Source organism: Vipera ursinii, assembly GCF_947247035.1.
Source record: "Vipera ursinii genome assembly, chromosome: 3".
NCBI classification, from domain to species: Eukaryota; Metazoa; Chordata; class Lepidosauria; order Squamata; family Viperidae; genus Vipera; species Vipera ursinii.
In genome coordinates, this window is record NC_139516.1 from 35696900 (window position 1) to 35713034 (window position 16135).

At 36.6% G+C, this 16135-nt stretch overlaps 1 protein-coding gene across 1 annotated transcript; it reads left to right on the plus strand.

The window, feature by feature from the left end:
- The first annotated feature begins 3091 nt into the window (after nt 1-3091).
- TNNI1 (troponin I1, slow skeletal type) lies at nt 3092-15541 on the plus strand. The gene is made up of 8 exons (XM_083357661.1): nt 3092-3168; nt 5645-5679; nt 7957-7998; nt 8287-8418; nt 9620-9709; nt 10884-11060; nt 12934-13044; nt 14625-15541. Exons 4-7 carry the CDS (start codon nt 8293-8295, stop codon nt 13039-13041), a joined length of 501 nt encoding a protein of 166 aa, XP_083213787.1. The 5' UTR covers nt 3092-3168; nt 5645-5679; nt 7957-7998; nt 8287-8292; the 3' UTR covers nt 13042-13044; nt 14625-15541.
- The last annotated feature ends 594 nt before the right edge of the window (nt 15542-16135 follow it).

Consider the following 16135-nt stretch of genomic DNA (forward strand, 5'->3'; position numbering starts at 1 on the left):
GTCTCGAAAATATATTTCAAGACATGTCACTTCACTGTCTTATTTTAGCCTTCTCTGATATCTGCTTTTGGAAAAAGGAATGAAGCAAAGAAGAGCAAAGTAATGCAACATGGCTGTTCTGTGCTTTTGACATAAGAGGATTCAGTTGGTTTGTAAAACAGCCCCAAGAGGATGTTTTGTTTAAACCCTTGTTAAAATAAAGCATATCTTGAAGATCTGCCCAGCTCAATTTTGGAGATAGGAGCTACCCCTGTCTAGACTAGGAGTCCTGGCTCAAATAACTGAACTTTGTGTGCAGACACACACACACAGTTGCTCTGAGAATATGTAAATTGGGTGCAGAACATGTTTACTGCCCTGAGCTCTTCAGGATAATTGACTTTTAAAATTGTTATAAATACAGAATAGGTTTGCCTTGTTGATCTTTTGGATGCACACCCTGGCAGTAGGGCAGGAGAAACCCTATGCCTGTTCCTTCTGTCAATCATTAAAGTTGAAGCTCCTGCTTATATTCTCTGCCTGAACCATAATAGCAGCAAGGATTAAAATGCCAGGCATTGTCCTTCCCAGACTATAGAATAGTGTTCTCATAACTTCTTCTCTAAAAATATATGAATGAACAGGTGCAAGAAAAGCTCATGGGTGTCAGAAAGGGAGGTGAAATGCACTCATTTAAGAAAAGAGATAGGGGACAGTTAACAAAGGCCACCCCCCCAGTAAATACTGGGGTTTTCCTTGTATTTGTATGGATTTGAGATAAAATTATGGATTGCTCAATTTCTGATTAACCCAGTTTCTGTGCAATTCTTTAATCATAGTTCTCATCCACTTTTATCAGTCCTGGCTGTAGATTTGTCATACATATGATCTGTCTGATCAGACACAATGTGTGCTCCTATATTTTGTCCAAATCTGACACTTAGTGAAATGTCCAACCAAAGGTCATTTTGCAATAACAATAGCACTCTCAGTTGGTAAGATATTTCCTCTATGATTGCCTAGGTCAAGGGTAGGCAACCTCGGCTCTTTTATGACTCATGGACTTCAACTAGCTGACTCAGGAATTCTGGGAGTTGAAGTCCATGAGTCATAAAAGAGCCGAGGTTGCCTACCCCTGGCCTAGGTCCTCCTTTATAGCCCTTTCTTTGAAGATATTCTCTGTTTCAAAGCTGGCCAAATTCTTCCCCACTATTTAGGAGTTACTTCATTTCCATTTAAATTACCCTAATTATGTATGCAAATATTAGGCAAGTTGTTGTCCTCTGTTTCCCTGTCCTTGCATGGCATTTCCTTTGGGAGAGCTAAGTCTAACTGGCCATTGTACTCTACTTTTTTGGTTTAACTTTATCTCCATCAAAGATCTTATTTCAGCTGCTACATTGGCTGAAATGTAGGAAAGGCAGTCCACAGGAAAAAAACCCCTTAATTTCCAGCTCTTCCAAATGTCCTACCTAAGCAATGCTGTATGGGTTTACTGTTTTCAGGGAGTCTTCCTAAGTCATACAATATCCATGTGTGGGGCTATTAGATGGAGATGAATTGGTAGAGTTATGAGCAGTTTATATGCCAGTTCAATCTGGTTTGTGTGAATGCATGTTAAATATTTGTGGCTCTTCTTGAGGGACATCATGCTAGGCTGTTGCACTGAGCCTTGTATCTATTCTTGGCAGCCTGTGCCTCAACTACTTGATCAAATACACACACACCCACACATGCATGCACACATACATATATACTTCTTGTGGGAGGAGGATGCCCGGCACCCTACACTTTGGAATAATTATGCTTTTATTAAGTTTCAAAAGATCTTTTAGTTCCCTCACAGTTAAACATGGAATAGGTGAAGGAATAGCTATGTATGTGTGTATATATTTAATCATAGTTATTTTCTGTGTCTGGGGATGATAAGGAGCTGACTGATAAATTACCATCAAAGCTGCCTATTGCCTAATTTCAAAAATATTAGGCCTTAAATTCAACACACATGTATTGTTCTGGTCCCATTACCTAATTAAAAAAAACATTATTAGGCCTTGACTACAATCACACACACAATTGTGCTGGCCCCAGTCTCTGTTTAATTCAGTTAAATATGAGGAAGTGTGCAACCTACCTCCATTCTCTATAATAGTCTCACAAGTAATTTGAAGATCTATTTACTGTTATGGCTCAAAGAGCAAAAACTGGGTCAACAAAAAGCAGGGCAAGGATCAGCTTCTGCAGCAGCTGATATTGTACTAGAACAGGGGTCTTCAAACTTGGCCCTTTTATGACTTGTGGACTTCAGCTCCCAGAATTCCTCAGCCAGCGTGCCTGGCTGAGGAATTCTGGGAGTTGAAGTTCACAAGTCATAAAAGGGCCAAGTTTGAAGCCCCATGTATTAGAACAAAAGAAGCTGCAATATCACAGCCATAACTCTTTGACTTTTAAATCTTGCACTATCCATCATGGCTTGTTTTTTTCTGGATTATCCTCTGCTTGACCCTCCTTTTTTGATGATGCTGGAAACAATCTGGATTTGAGAACCTGAGCTTCTAAAAGCATTTACTCAATCACTGAATCATAGTATTTATTATCCAGTACTGTTTTCTCAGGTCTGAAATGCCAATGAATCACCAGATTTTGGCTTTGTTACAATCCACCTAAATTCAGCCTGAATCCATGCCAGTGCCAAGAGATTCTGTTCTTGGCTTGCTAGATGCTGAGTTTTGCAATTTTTGGCTTTACTCTCCAGCCTTCCCAATTCAACAAAAATATCAAGAACAATAACAATATGTTAGTTCTGATAAGAAGACTTGGGAGACATGAATAGAAATAGGTACCCAATTTCACCACAGCTTCACTGAAACTGAACAGGGTGCAACTGAATGTATACATTATATATATTCTTGGGTGCTATATTCTTCCAAGAGTATTGGAAAAGTAATGGACGAGGTGCATATGTGAGCAGTTCACAAAGACTAGACAGTAAGGATGTGTGGTCTGTGGGTAGACAATTCACAGTATGGAAGCAGGCATACCAGAAGGGTATTTTTCTCCGTTCTATTTTTACTGACCAGTTGTAGTCAAGCTTCAATTTATTACTCCCATCCTTTTCTCTTTCGTTCACAGTCTGAGCCTTTCCATTCTCCAGCCACCATCTCTCTCCTGCCTCTGGACTGCACTAGGGTAAGATGCTTGATCAAAGACTTAGCCTTGAGGTAATCATATACTAAAGGAACTGCAATGATTTAGGTTCAAGCAGGGCAAAATAATTATAACTTCATTGCTTTGTTTTGATCAGGCCAGATGGGAAGATCAGGCTGGCTGAACAGGACTTCATACAACTTCTTTTTGCATGATAAAACAATTACGTTGGCTAGGCCAGCCACGGGGAAACTGAGATGTCTTTTTTCTAATTATTATTTAATAACTTATATACATAAAATAGATTAGCAAGGTGCTTAAGGGCAGTTTTAGCTATGAATCATTAGATCTCAAGAGAAGTGCTTATGAAAAACCTTGGGAGCAGATGTGAATAATTATATATGATTACAATACAAATATGTGAAGCAAGCCCACTGAAAATTGGCATGCCTAAACATCCATTTTCTCCCACACAAAATTCCAGCTCCTGTTCAGCTGTGGAAAAACGGCAAAGACTTATTTTCCTTATCAGATTACTAGGAGCCCATTTTTGCTTGTCTTTGCCTTATGTGCTGAACTGTCTTCTCAGTGTTTTGTAGGTCTCTTGCGTTTTCTTAACTTCATAATGATGAAGTCAAACAAACAGCTTAAGAAAAACTAAACTCCAAAGTAATTTATCTAAGTAGAAATACTATAGTATTTGATGAATTTATTTTTGAATATTTTCAGTAGCACTCACACAATATTAAAAACTCTACTTTTAAATAATAAGAATACTCTGCTTAGAATCATTTTTTAGATTTTTTATACTCTATATAAGCATTGCAGAAATTTCCAATGATGACCTGCAGAATAATCACATATATAAAAGTAAGAAATTTGCATCTGTTAAAATTAAAAACTTTTGTTTTGAATTATAGATGTGGAGTTTGCAGCTTTTACATTTGTTATGGAAAATGCTCAAAATTTGAAGCTAATATGGATGAATTGTATTGAAAAAAATGAAGATTACACTATTTAACTTTGATTTAGGCCTCTTTGCTGGAGATAGGATTTGAATACAGAAACCATAGCATAAGGTCTATTTATCAAAATATTTAAACTGCAAATGTCTGTACAGAGCTTTAAAAAAGCCACCCAGGCACTTTACAATCTAATCTTTTTTAGTATTTTAATGTATTTCAGACAAGTATTATTTTTAAATCTCTTAATAAATATTCCAATTGTTACTTTGGAGTCTTCAAAGATTCAGGACCCAAGAGTCTGCAGGCAAGGGGTACAAGTGTCCGGGGTATCTACGTTTGAGGGCTTTAATATTGCCCAGTACTTTCTGCAGACTTAATACAAGACTGACAAAGGAGAAAATAGTACAATAAGGATAGGGAAGGGAGAGAAGGCAGACACTAAAGGTCCCCTTGCTGCCCACCCCCTGCCCCATCCCCATCCCTTTATAACAAATTTGATTGTGTGAGGTACAGTGATCATGGCCAGGCAACTAAAAGCTAGTTAGCCACAAGATGGCAGCAGAGATGCGGGAAATGCTCACTTGTTGGATGGTAGCAAGGACATTTTTGCCTTTCAAAGATGTTAAGCCCACCCCCCACCTCCCCCCAAAAAAAGATGTTCAGAAGGGTCTTGAGGGCAGAGTTTGAATGCAAGAAGTTGATAGAGAAGGAGAAATACTTTGAGGACTGAGGAGAAGCAACTCTTGCCTGCTCATGCTTGCTGCTGTGAGTAAGGCAGCAGTGGGAATAAGTGGCTATCAGATTCTTCTCCTTCCATTCTTCTCTCAGTTCTCATCACAGGGGTGGGACTTGGCTTCTGAGCTCTCTCAACATTGGGGGATCCATTTGAGAGTTAAGCTCTATTTATGAACCTGTGTCCAATTCTATGCTTGTTCCTCAGAAGTAAAAACCATGGAATTCACTTTGTGCTTTCTAGGCTTTATGTCCAGAGTTATCGTCTGAAGTTATACATCCAGGTCTGCATTTAGGATTCAGTGGTTTTAGTTTTAAGAGAACCTATACAGAGAATATCCACAAGCTGGAACTGATAATATTGGCAAAACTGTTATATTGTAGATACGTACACAGAATGCTTCACATAAATGCACTCCAATTTATTATGGGTCATCTTTTTGATTTTAAATATATTTGATTTTATCCAGTAATAACAATAAAACAGTTTTTTGTTGTTCATTGTCATAACAATTATTTTTACTGTTTGTTCAATGGCATTTACCACTCCATTAGAGCTGCCACTCTCCCCTTGGGGACAAAACATATCAAGTGCTTCATTGCTGGGAAATTCTATTATTCTATTATTCTATTATTCATTCTCACTTTTTCTAACCACCTGGAATCTTGGAATAAAGAAATATAAAATGAATATAATACAGAATAAATGGAGGTTGCTTATATTATGCATCATTGTTGCATTCATTTTTAAATGCTGGAATTGTTTCATTTCTTGTAACTCACTGCTTTATTTTGATTTGATTTTTTATTTTGATTTGTAGGCACAACATTTATTTCCACAATGCCTGAAGTGTGAGTAAATATTTTATTTTCCCCATTGGCCGAGATATCCTACATTCACATGTGGTTCAGATTAATCATCTGACTTTGATCTCAGAATGATTGCAATTTGAAATGTGATCCTTGCTATGAGTTTGTTGGTTAAAAATCTCAAAATGAGTTGTTCCTCCATTTACCTTCTATGTGAAGTAGATAAATGAGGTACTTAATATTGCACTATAGGTTTCTTCACCTCTCCTCCATTTCATTCTCTGCCTGTTGAGAACAGAACTTGATAAAGAGCTGCTGTTTTCCAATATCCAATCATGTCTTGGATACAGTTTAAATTTTATACCAAGCGTGTATGTCTACTCAAAGGTTAGTCTCATTAAGTTAAATGGGATTTTCTTCCAAACTGGTGATTACAGGACAATTTTTACATGGTTACTTGTATAAACAATAGCTCTCAAATTAAACTAATCAAAACACACTTCTGGGTTTAGTTTTAATATGAGAAATTTGATATTCAGGTTTAACTTTTAAAAGAAAAAAAATCTCTAAATTAGAAACCCATTCATTTTTGGTCTCTTGATTTTCTTTTCAGCAAGCTTTATAAATGAAGGCTACAAGCACTGAATTTTCAAATTTGTAAATAAATTACTACCAGATATTTAACCTTTAATGGGGGGGCAGACACTTTGGAAAATTAATATTGTAGTTACTATTATAAAATGGGCTTCAGGCAGGCTTTCCCTATGTACCATATGAACTGCTGGGTTTGGCCAGTTACAAATTACTCCCTTACCAAAGGCAAACTTGCTCTCCTTCATTCACTCTATAACCCCTCCTCTGACATCTTGACAGTCAGGTGCCTGTCACTGAGATATATCAAGGTGGCAATCACTTGGATTATGGGTTTTTCAATGTTGATTCTACCTGTGATATTTCTTCCCTCTCTATTAGGCAAAGAAGTGCAATACAAAATGTAAATGAAGGATTCCTACATATTTCTCAGCAATGCACAAAGGTTTTACTATAGAAAAGCTAAAGTGGAAAGTAGAGATTTGCCAATCAGTTTTGATTCAACACTGAATATTGGTGATATATTACAAATCATCCACCAACATTCCAATAAATATCACTGGCTGAGAATAGATGCGGAACCCAATTGATTACCAATAGTTACAGACCATTTACAGATCATTTTGAGGTCAAACATATAAACTAGTTTTGCACAGCAATCACTAAATGGCAGAAAAAAACTCAAAGATTTTCCAATGCAGCAATGTGTTCCATAAATGATCAGGATGAGGAATTGATAAGAGTAGCTTTTACCTGGGGATAGCTATCCTTTTGTTTAAGGAATGTAATTACCTCATAGTCAAAATATGGCAATTCACCAGTCAATTATTCAAATGTGAGTACATTTGCAGATGTGATCAAGTGTGAAAATAATTCTTATTGTCTGAGTCTAGGCTCCAGTATTTAATATATAAATGTTTCCATTTTATGGAAAGTCCTCTAGAAAATTGTAGTTCAAGGCATGAGGACAGCACATATTTTGGGAAGGCTAGGTTAAAGAACCATAGTAGAACGACATCATTGTGATTATTATGACTATTATTATTATTATTATTATTATTATTATTATTATTATTATTATTATTATTATTAAGAAGAGGTTTTAACAAGGCTAATAGTACAGCTAATAAGACAACAGCAGATGGGAAAATCCATCCTGATCAGTGCAGATCTGCAATAGGATGGGAGAATAATCCTAAACAAAAGAGGAAAAGCCACAGCCAAAGCAGTGGTCAGATGACAGAAACAGCAGTGGTCAGCCCAAAACAGGAATGGAATTTGAGAAAGTGTGCTAGACTTGACCCTCCCCTGTTCTGCTTAACATTTTATTTGTTTGTTTATCAATCATATTTATTTGTCACAGTAAGGGAGGCGGAAGGCACATTCATATTTGTTACTTAAGCCTATAATAAAAGTAGTTTTAGTATTCACAACTTTGGTATTCAAGTCTGGCCTACCTCAAAAGGCAGACAAAATCACTAAGGAGTCCAGCGTGATAACATGTTTTTACTCACTCATATTTTCAGTATCTTGAGTAGAGTATTACATTTCATGTATTCATTCTGTTCTTTCCACTTTTTCCCTCTCTTTCTTCCTTCTCCCAAATGAATTTCTGTAGGGAGGTAAGTACAGTTCCAGGATTTATTTTTCTTATCATTTGCCAGTATGAATATGTGATTATCACTGTGTTGTTGAAATGGTGCCCTTGATTTCTTTTATTTTTGCTCTTTAGAGGAAGCCCAAGATCACAGCTTCACGCAAACTCCTTCTAAAGGTAAGTCATGATGCAAGCTATGATGCATTAATTAAAGTCAGATACTCTTGCATGTAATGGTACAGAACAAATTCTCCTATGTAAATTTGGGACAGCCTTCCCAATTTTATTTGCTGCTCATTTGTAGGCAGAAGGTTGGAGAACTGGATGAAGGCTTCTGCCTTGTGCATTATAAATAGGAATTCTTCATAAACCTTTGTTGTGGCTGATATTTCAGACTCATGGTGAAAAAGGTATTTTAAGGTTAATTTTAAGGTATTTCAAATGTTTCCCTATTTTTTTTCTTAGAGTTTAATGCTGGCTAAAGCCAAAGAAGAATGGGATCAAGAACAAATAGACAAACAAGGAGAGAAGGAGAGATATTTGGCAGAAAGGATAACACCTATGCATATCAGTGGGCTTTCCTATTCACAACTCCAGGTAGATTTTTGGTTTAGTGGATGTCTAGGTGGACATGTTGAATTACACAGGACTCTGAGGAGCTGTATTAGAAGTTTAATTCAGAACTCCAGTTCATGCCATCTTTTCCCTTCCCAAAAGGTGGAATAATACATATATCATTGGGGTTTTTAAAGATTTCTTAAAATTCTACCTTTATATATATATTTATAAATAGCTCAAGGTGGCGAACATACATAATGTTCTTTCTTCCTCCAATTTTCCCCACAATGACAACTTTGTGAGGAGAGCTGGACTGAGAGTGATGGGTCAAGATGCCATATTGTCTAAACTAGATATAAGAGATGCTTCAAGAAACTGGGGAGAAAATTATCCAAAAATGTCACTTTTGAAGTTTAGATAAAATGAGAATGTTTGACTGACATTTGACAGATTTTTCGTCACCACAATTTCAAGTTTCTCATATTAGTAGGGCAAAATACTGTCGCCACCTCTGTGCTGTCATGCAATAGCAGTGCTGTCACTAAAACAAGAATCAAAAGAGGACATATATTATTGTGTCATCTGCATTATTTCCATATTTAGATTGATTTATTAAAATATTTACATACTACAACTGAAACAGAAATATTTAAACTTGAGTCATACAGATTGTTGTCTTATTTAAAGTAACACCCTTCCTCCACCCCCACCCCCACCCGCCGATAATTATGTGTAGCTTCCACCAGATTGGCTCTGGTGATTTTTCCAAATTTCATGTTTGTCCACCATTTCATTATTTTTAGGTTGTAAGAAACAATGGTGCTTAATACTTCAGCGTTACATTTTTCTTTCTGTATATAATCTGTATGTTCTGCACATTTGCAATACTGTATGTGTATATATGTATTAAATGTGTCCTAAATTGCCACAAAAAAGTAAAGTTATTTTTAGACCTTGATCATCCATGAAGAATGTCATATATCTGGCTATGGAGTCTTTTGGGATCACTGAACAGAATGGCTACCACAAATACTGATATCAAATGCTGCTGATTTAAGATCTTTACAGTTCTGAAGTTCTGATCAAAAGAATATCAGGGCTGACAATGTCTAGCATTGAAACAATGCCTAACCAAAGTATCTGATCCTATATATTCCCCCAATGAAATATCAGTAAGAAATAACCCGATCCAAGGTCTGGAAAAGATATCCTTTGACATTTCCCCCTTTTAATTGCACAGGATCTGTGTCGGGAGCTTCATGAGAAAGTAGACATTGTAGATGAAGAGAGATATGATATTGAAGCAAAGTGTAACCATAACACACGGGAGGTAAGAAGATGGAGAATGGTTCTTATTTAAATTCTCAGATAAAAATAACACATTAAGGCAAAAAACAAGAAAGTATCATTGTCTGTAAGAAAATATCCAATATAGATTAGATAACAGCTTTATGAGGCAGTCTTAAAGATCATGAACTATTTTACCCATTTTGTTCTAAAATGAATTCTGGCTTATGTTTCTGACTGCAGAATGGGACAACTTACCACAGCCAACTCACTGCAGGACAACTTGCCATGGACAACTTGCCACAGGACAATTCAATAATTCAATTTAATTATTTAAAATAATTTAAAAATTATTTTAATTTTCATCATTCACATTTCATTTTGTTCCTTCTTTGGCATCCTTTCCTTAATGATTCTATTCTACCATTTCTTCAATATTCGTGTAACTCTTGTCCCTCGGCAAGTTGTCCCACGGCGAGCTGGCCATGGTGAGGTGCCTTGTGACAAGTTGGCTGTGGTGAGTTGGCTGCAGCAAGTTGTCCTAGACCAGGGGTAGGCAACCTCGGCTCTTTTATGACTCATGGACCTCAACTCCCAGAATTCCTGAGTCAGCATATGCTGACTCAGGAATTCTGGGAGTTGAAGTCCATGAGTCATAAAAGAGCCGAGGTTGCCTACCCCTGTCCTAGACCCTTTTGCCTGCTGGCATAAGGTAACCAGAATGGAGCATTTCCTTGTCTTAAATTGTAAATAGGAAGATCTTCAGAATCTTCCATAAGAGCTCTGGATTATTATTTTTAAATATGGATTCCAGGCTAATGTTCTATATATAACCTTATATGTTTTCTTGCTTTAGTAGAGATGCTAATTCCCCCCTTAGCAGTGAAATGAATAAAACGTGGGCAGCCTGAAAGCAAGGAAACTGAGATTACAAACCACGGCTCCTGTTTTTCCGAGGCTACTGAATATTTGTTTATATTATTTATATTCCCACCTTTATTAATTTTTATAAATAATTGAAGGCAGCTAACATACGTAATACAGAATGCAGAGTACCTTTCAGCAAAATAAGCTTTCCAAAGCATTCCTTCTTGTAACCTAGCGAGTGGGCTGGACTCCTACTACTATTTTCCTGGGAAAGAGCAAGTCTTTTGTTTGTGTGTGTGTGTCCTTAGATCTCTTACAATACATGACCATTTATATTGTCTATTCTTCAGATTAAAGACTTGAAACTGAAGGTGCTTGACCTTAGGGGAAAATTCAAGCGTCCTCCCTTACGCCGTGTCCGGGTGTCTGCAGATGCCATGCTTAGAGCTCTGCTTGGCTCAAAGCACAAAGTATCTATGGACCTGAGAGCCAACCTCAAGTCTGTCAAGAAGGAGGACACAGAAAAGGTCGGGGACTGGAAATCCCACCTATTGCCTGTATATCACGTTTGCTCAGTGTCCCATGTACTTGCATTTTTTAATGTCATCATGAAGAAATATATTCTTACATTTTCTCTTGATTAATCTTCTTCCGTAGAGCCACATGATGGCCAGATGGGTGGCATATAAATTTAATAATAAATAAATAAATAAATAGATATTCCTTACTTTTACTGGTTCGTAAATGAACATATTAAATAGATTGAGGATTGTAAAAGGTATATGGAACAGGAACTAAAATTAAGACAGCTTCTCCCATGAAGGATGAGAATTGTGAAAATTGTTGGAGAGCCCACTCATTAAAGTAAAATTGATAAGTTCATCCATATGATTTGCAATTCTCTATGCCCTGCCAATAGGAACCAGGATTTTATCATGGAAGAAAACCACTCTATTTTGTTGCATCTTCTAGACTGGAATTTTCTTGGTCTACAGGTAGTCCTCAACTTGCAACCACTGGTTTAGCGACTACTCAAACTTACACTGGCACTGAACAAAGCGACCTAAGACCAATCCTTGCACATGGCCATTGCAGCATTCCCAGAGTTATGTGATCAAAATTGGGGTGCTTGACAAATGGAACATATTTACAATACAGTAATTCTGCATCCCTGAGTCACATGATCACCAATTGCAACTTTCCCAGCCAGCAAAATCAATGGAGGAAGCCGGATTCACTTAATGACCATATGATTTATTTAACAACTGCAGCAATTCACATAACAACCATGGAAAATGTTGTAAAGTCAGTCATAGCTCATTTAACAACCACCTTGTTTAGCAACTGAAATTCTGGTTCCAGCTGTGGTGAACATTTGTAGATAAGAAACAATTGAATATAGTACTTGATGAAAAAAATAAAGAAAAAGGCATATGGGCCACTGAAATATCTGTAACTCTTAAAGATGACAATAAAAAAAGAGTTAAAGCAAGCCAGAAATGAAGAAATATGTTACTGTCAGGTGACTTAAACAAAGGGTTATCAGATCTATAGATGGGTTTTAGCATACCAGACATTGCCAGCTATGCATAGGAGCAAGTGATGATATGGATGTTTGCAAATATCATTCCGGGATAACTAGTCACTCAATACACAGAAAATAATTTTCAGCAGCCTGTCATGAATAACATAATTCAACCACAGAGATCATCACTTTCTATTTATTGTATTGATTCCCTTGGATGAAAAGTCAGTGCTTAGACCTGTATATGTGAATCTGTCCATTGACTTTTTTTCCAACATCAATGATTAATGGAGAATATTTCATAAGAAGTAAAGGAACCCACAATGCACATGGCCAGTTTTGCAAGGATATTGATGAAGGAAATAAAAGGTTTAATGATTACATATAATTACACATATTTTTACACATAGTAATAAATCTGAAAATAGATCTGAAAATTTTTAGCATATGGTAAATTCCAGACAGAGCTAGCCTGGATAGAGGCATATATTCCAGTGCTTAAACAGTACAGTTTTGATTAAAATTAGAAGATGCTTTGATTCTGTCCATTAAATCTTGGTTCGTATATTCATCTTTACTCCCTGAATGCCAAAGACTGCTTTTTTAAAATAACTCTTCTTGAAGAGTTTATTGGTGCTCAGCCTGTCTAGATTCTATTTTCTGCATATATTAATGTATGTCAGGAAACCTGCCAGTACAATATATCCTTATGGAATCCTTCCTATATTAACTATATTTATAAAAGTTTAGTCATGTGACCTTACATTGTATTCCTCAACTTTCTTTTCATATAGCATATACAGAGTGAATATCTTCATCTCTACTTGTACAAGTTAGCCCTCAAGTAAGGACTAACATCTTGGTTTCCTTCACAGGAACGTCCAGTAGAAGTGGGTGACTGGCGTAAGAATGTGGAGGCCATGTCAGGAATGGAAGGCAGGAAGAAGATGTTTGATGCTGCCAAATCACCAACAGGACAATGAGAAGTATACCTTTCCCCCAATGGCATCCTTTTAAAATATTTTATTAGTTTTGTTAAAGATCCCAAACTCAAAGGGGCTATGGTGCCTGATTGACATTTCCAGTGTTAAGATCTTGGATACAACTGATTTAATGGCCAAAACATCAGGCCTTTATCTTAGCACTAGTCAGCCCTATCTACTTACCTGAAATAGTTATTTGGAGGAAATAACACATTTTCAGCCCAGGCAGCAATTGTGTGAGATTGGCCTCAAAAATCTAAGCAGAGTCACACCTGAGAGAACACCAAGAAATACCATCACAGGTCAGGCTTGAAAATAAAAAACAAATAGTCTCAAAAGCAGTGGCAAAATACTTCTTTGTTGATGCCAAGAATTCTACATGAAGTCATCATGAATCAGGGTTACTTGAAGAAGACTTTATTTATCTCATATTGGATTTTCTATAAGGTACATTGTGGTTTTGCACCTTACCTTAATTTTAAAAGAATGATAGTGTCAGAAGTTTAGAAATTAGAGGTATACCATCATGCCATCTGAGCATAAATGACCCATTAGAACTTTGACTTGCTGGCTCAGTTATGGACATTTCAATTATGGTATAATGGCTGAATGTCAGAGAAAATAGCCATACAATAACTTTTCTGAAACATGTACTTTGTCTTGGGCACAAATCTACACTCTTGTTTGTGCTTTGCTTTCTATGCAAATCTAGAAACAAATCTCATTTTTTTTTATTTCTAGTCTTAACCCTAGCCGGTTTCCCAAATAATCCAATTTCCAATCACAAAACAAGAAATGCAGTTCACTGTTATGCACTTTTCTTAGAAATATACAAAATGGAGGTGTACAAATCTTGCAAATCTTCTTTCTTTTTTTGCAAAGTAAAACTATCTATTGGCAAGCTCCTTAGTGTCCATTACAAGGCTAAATAATTAACCATTGGTTTGGCAAAGGAAAGTTGTAACCTTACAAACTTAAGCCTGATTGTAGTGCTGACCTTTTCTAATTCATCCAAAGACTTAAATGCGAATTTGTGGGATGGTTTAATAAACATACAAGTCAGTTTGTTCTTAAGAAGATACAGTCTTTCTTAGTGAAGCATAACGTATAGGGTAATTTAAAAAACATACCCTTTCTTAATTTCTGACTGCTTTCCTTCTGTCTGGTCCTTGCTGTTTTCATGTGACAAAGATTGTGTGCATTTTACATGTTCATTGCTTTCTGTATTGCTGTACAATTTGGTTACAGTTATTTATTCTGATTTCTTAATATGCTTTCATATATTTGATGGTGTAACAGCTATGGTATAGCACAACAAAACTAGCTATAACAGATTTTTGTAGAAAATTGTGTGTTACCCACTGCAGAAACTAGTGATCTATATTATGAATATTCCTCATGGTTCCTAACTCTTCATTTCAACTGTGGAAATCATTGTTTTTGTTATTTAACTTTGGTCCTTGCAAGTCACAGTTTGACTATGACAGCATGCGTTTTTTCAGCACAGATGTTCTACTGTAGGTGTTTTTCCTAGAGTTCTATAATGTAATTAACTATTATTCTGCCTTTTCTATTTATTTCAGGTCATATTTCTTTCATAGAAACATGAAGAGCCCTTCCATAGAGCCTACGTGCATCACTTTTTTTTTCTTCTTGGTGCTTCCTGTGTCTCATTATTTTTCTGCATTATCTATTGTACCACAGCATTTTTGGACATTAGGGAAGGTTTTATTACAGGTAGTTCTTGACTTACAACCATTCATTTAGTGACCATTTGAAGTTACAATGGCACTGGAAAAAGTGACTTATGACCAGTTTTTACACTTACAACTGTTGCAGCATCCCTGTGATCATGTGATCAAAATTTGGACCCTTGGAAAATAGCATATTGCAATGACAGTTTATGACAGTTGCAATGTCATGTGTTCACCTTTTGCAAACCTTTGACAAGAAAAGTCAATGGGGAAGTCAGATTCACTTAACAACTGTGTTACTAACTTAACAGATGCAGTTATTCATTTAACAACTATAGCAAGAAAAGATGTAAAATAGGGCAAAACTCAACTCAACAACTGTCTTGCTTAGCAACAGAAATTTTGGGCTGAATTGTGGTCATAAATCGAGGACTACCTGTACTGCAATTCATGCCATCAGGCCAACAGGAACTCTTGCCTTCTTGCCAGGCCGTGTCCACACAATGATTATTGCCACAATCTGTCAGTATAGTACCATCTCTGCCATACAGAAAACATGGGAATTCTGAGTTGATGGCATTTGAAATGCAGAAAGAAAGCTGGTTCTTTATCTGACATCATGTCAGATCAGAACTTTGCTCAAGAGATGCCATCACTTACTGACTGAAATGCAGCCCACACTGTAACTACAGAGGGTTTAGTGCTTGCTTTATTCAGCAAGAAAATCTTTCAACCTGTTCCATGATATATAATTTGAGATATGCAACTATACTTTCTCTGTATTCCATTAAAGAAAAAAAATGAGTAGCATCAAGAACAAATATTCAGATTCTGTGTTTCTTTTGGATTTTCCAGATAATGGTGGATAGACTGTATTATTGCCTGTAAAATGAAATTTAATAGCAAATATCTGTAGCTCTGGTGTAGGATGAGGGTGAAGGTTCGTTCTCCAAGCTTGTGAGTTGGTTTCCAAACATTTTGTTTCCAAACTAACTAACATCTTCAATGGAGTTTAGGGGATGTCAGTGTCAGTGTTCTGCTTATAAGGGCTTCAGGTGTAGGTGTGTCAGATAACATCCTCACCTGACACACCCACACCGGAAGCCCTTATAAATAGAAAAACACTGACACTCCTTAAACTCCACTGAAGATGTTACCTAGCCTAGTAATGAAACATTTGGAAACCAGCCCACAAGCTTGGAGAACAAACCTTCACCTTCATGAAGTTTAATTGTGGTGGAGGTTCATGACCTGTACGTAAGCCATTATTATTTCCACATTGCCAGTTCTCATAGTGGTTCATGCTACAGTTGGTATTTCTTTAGACATATAAGAAACAATATTTCATACACAATGTTGTCTGGCCCATTAAGATTTTTCCCACCTGAATTAGTTGCCCA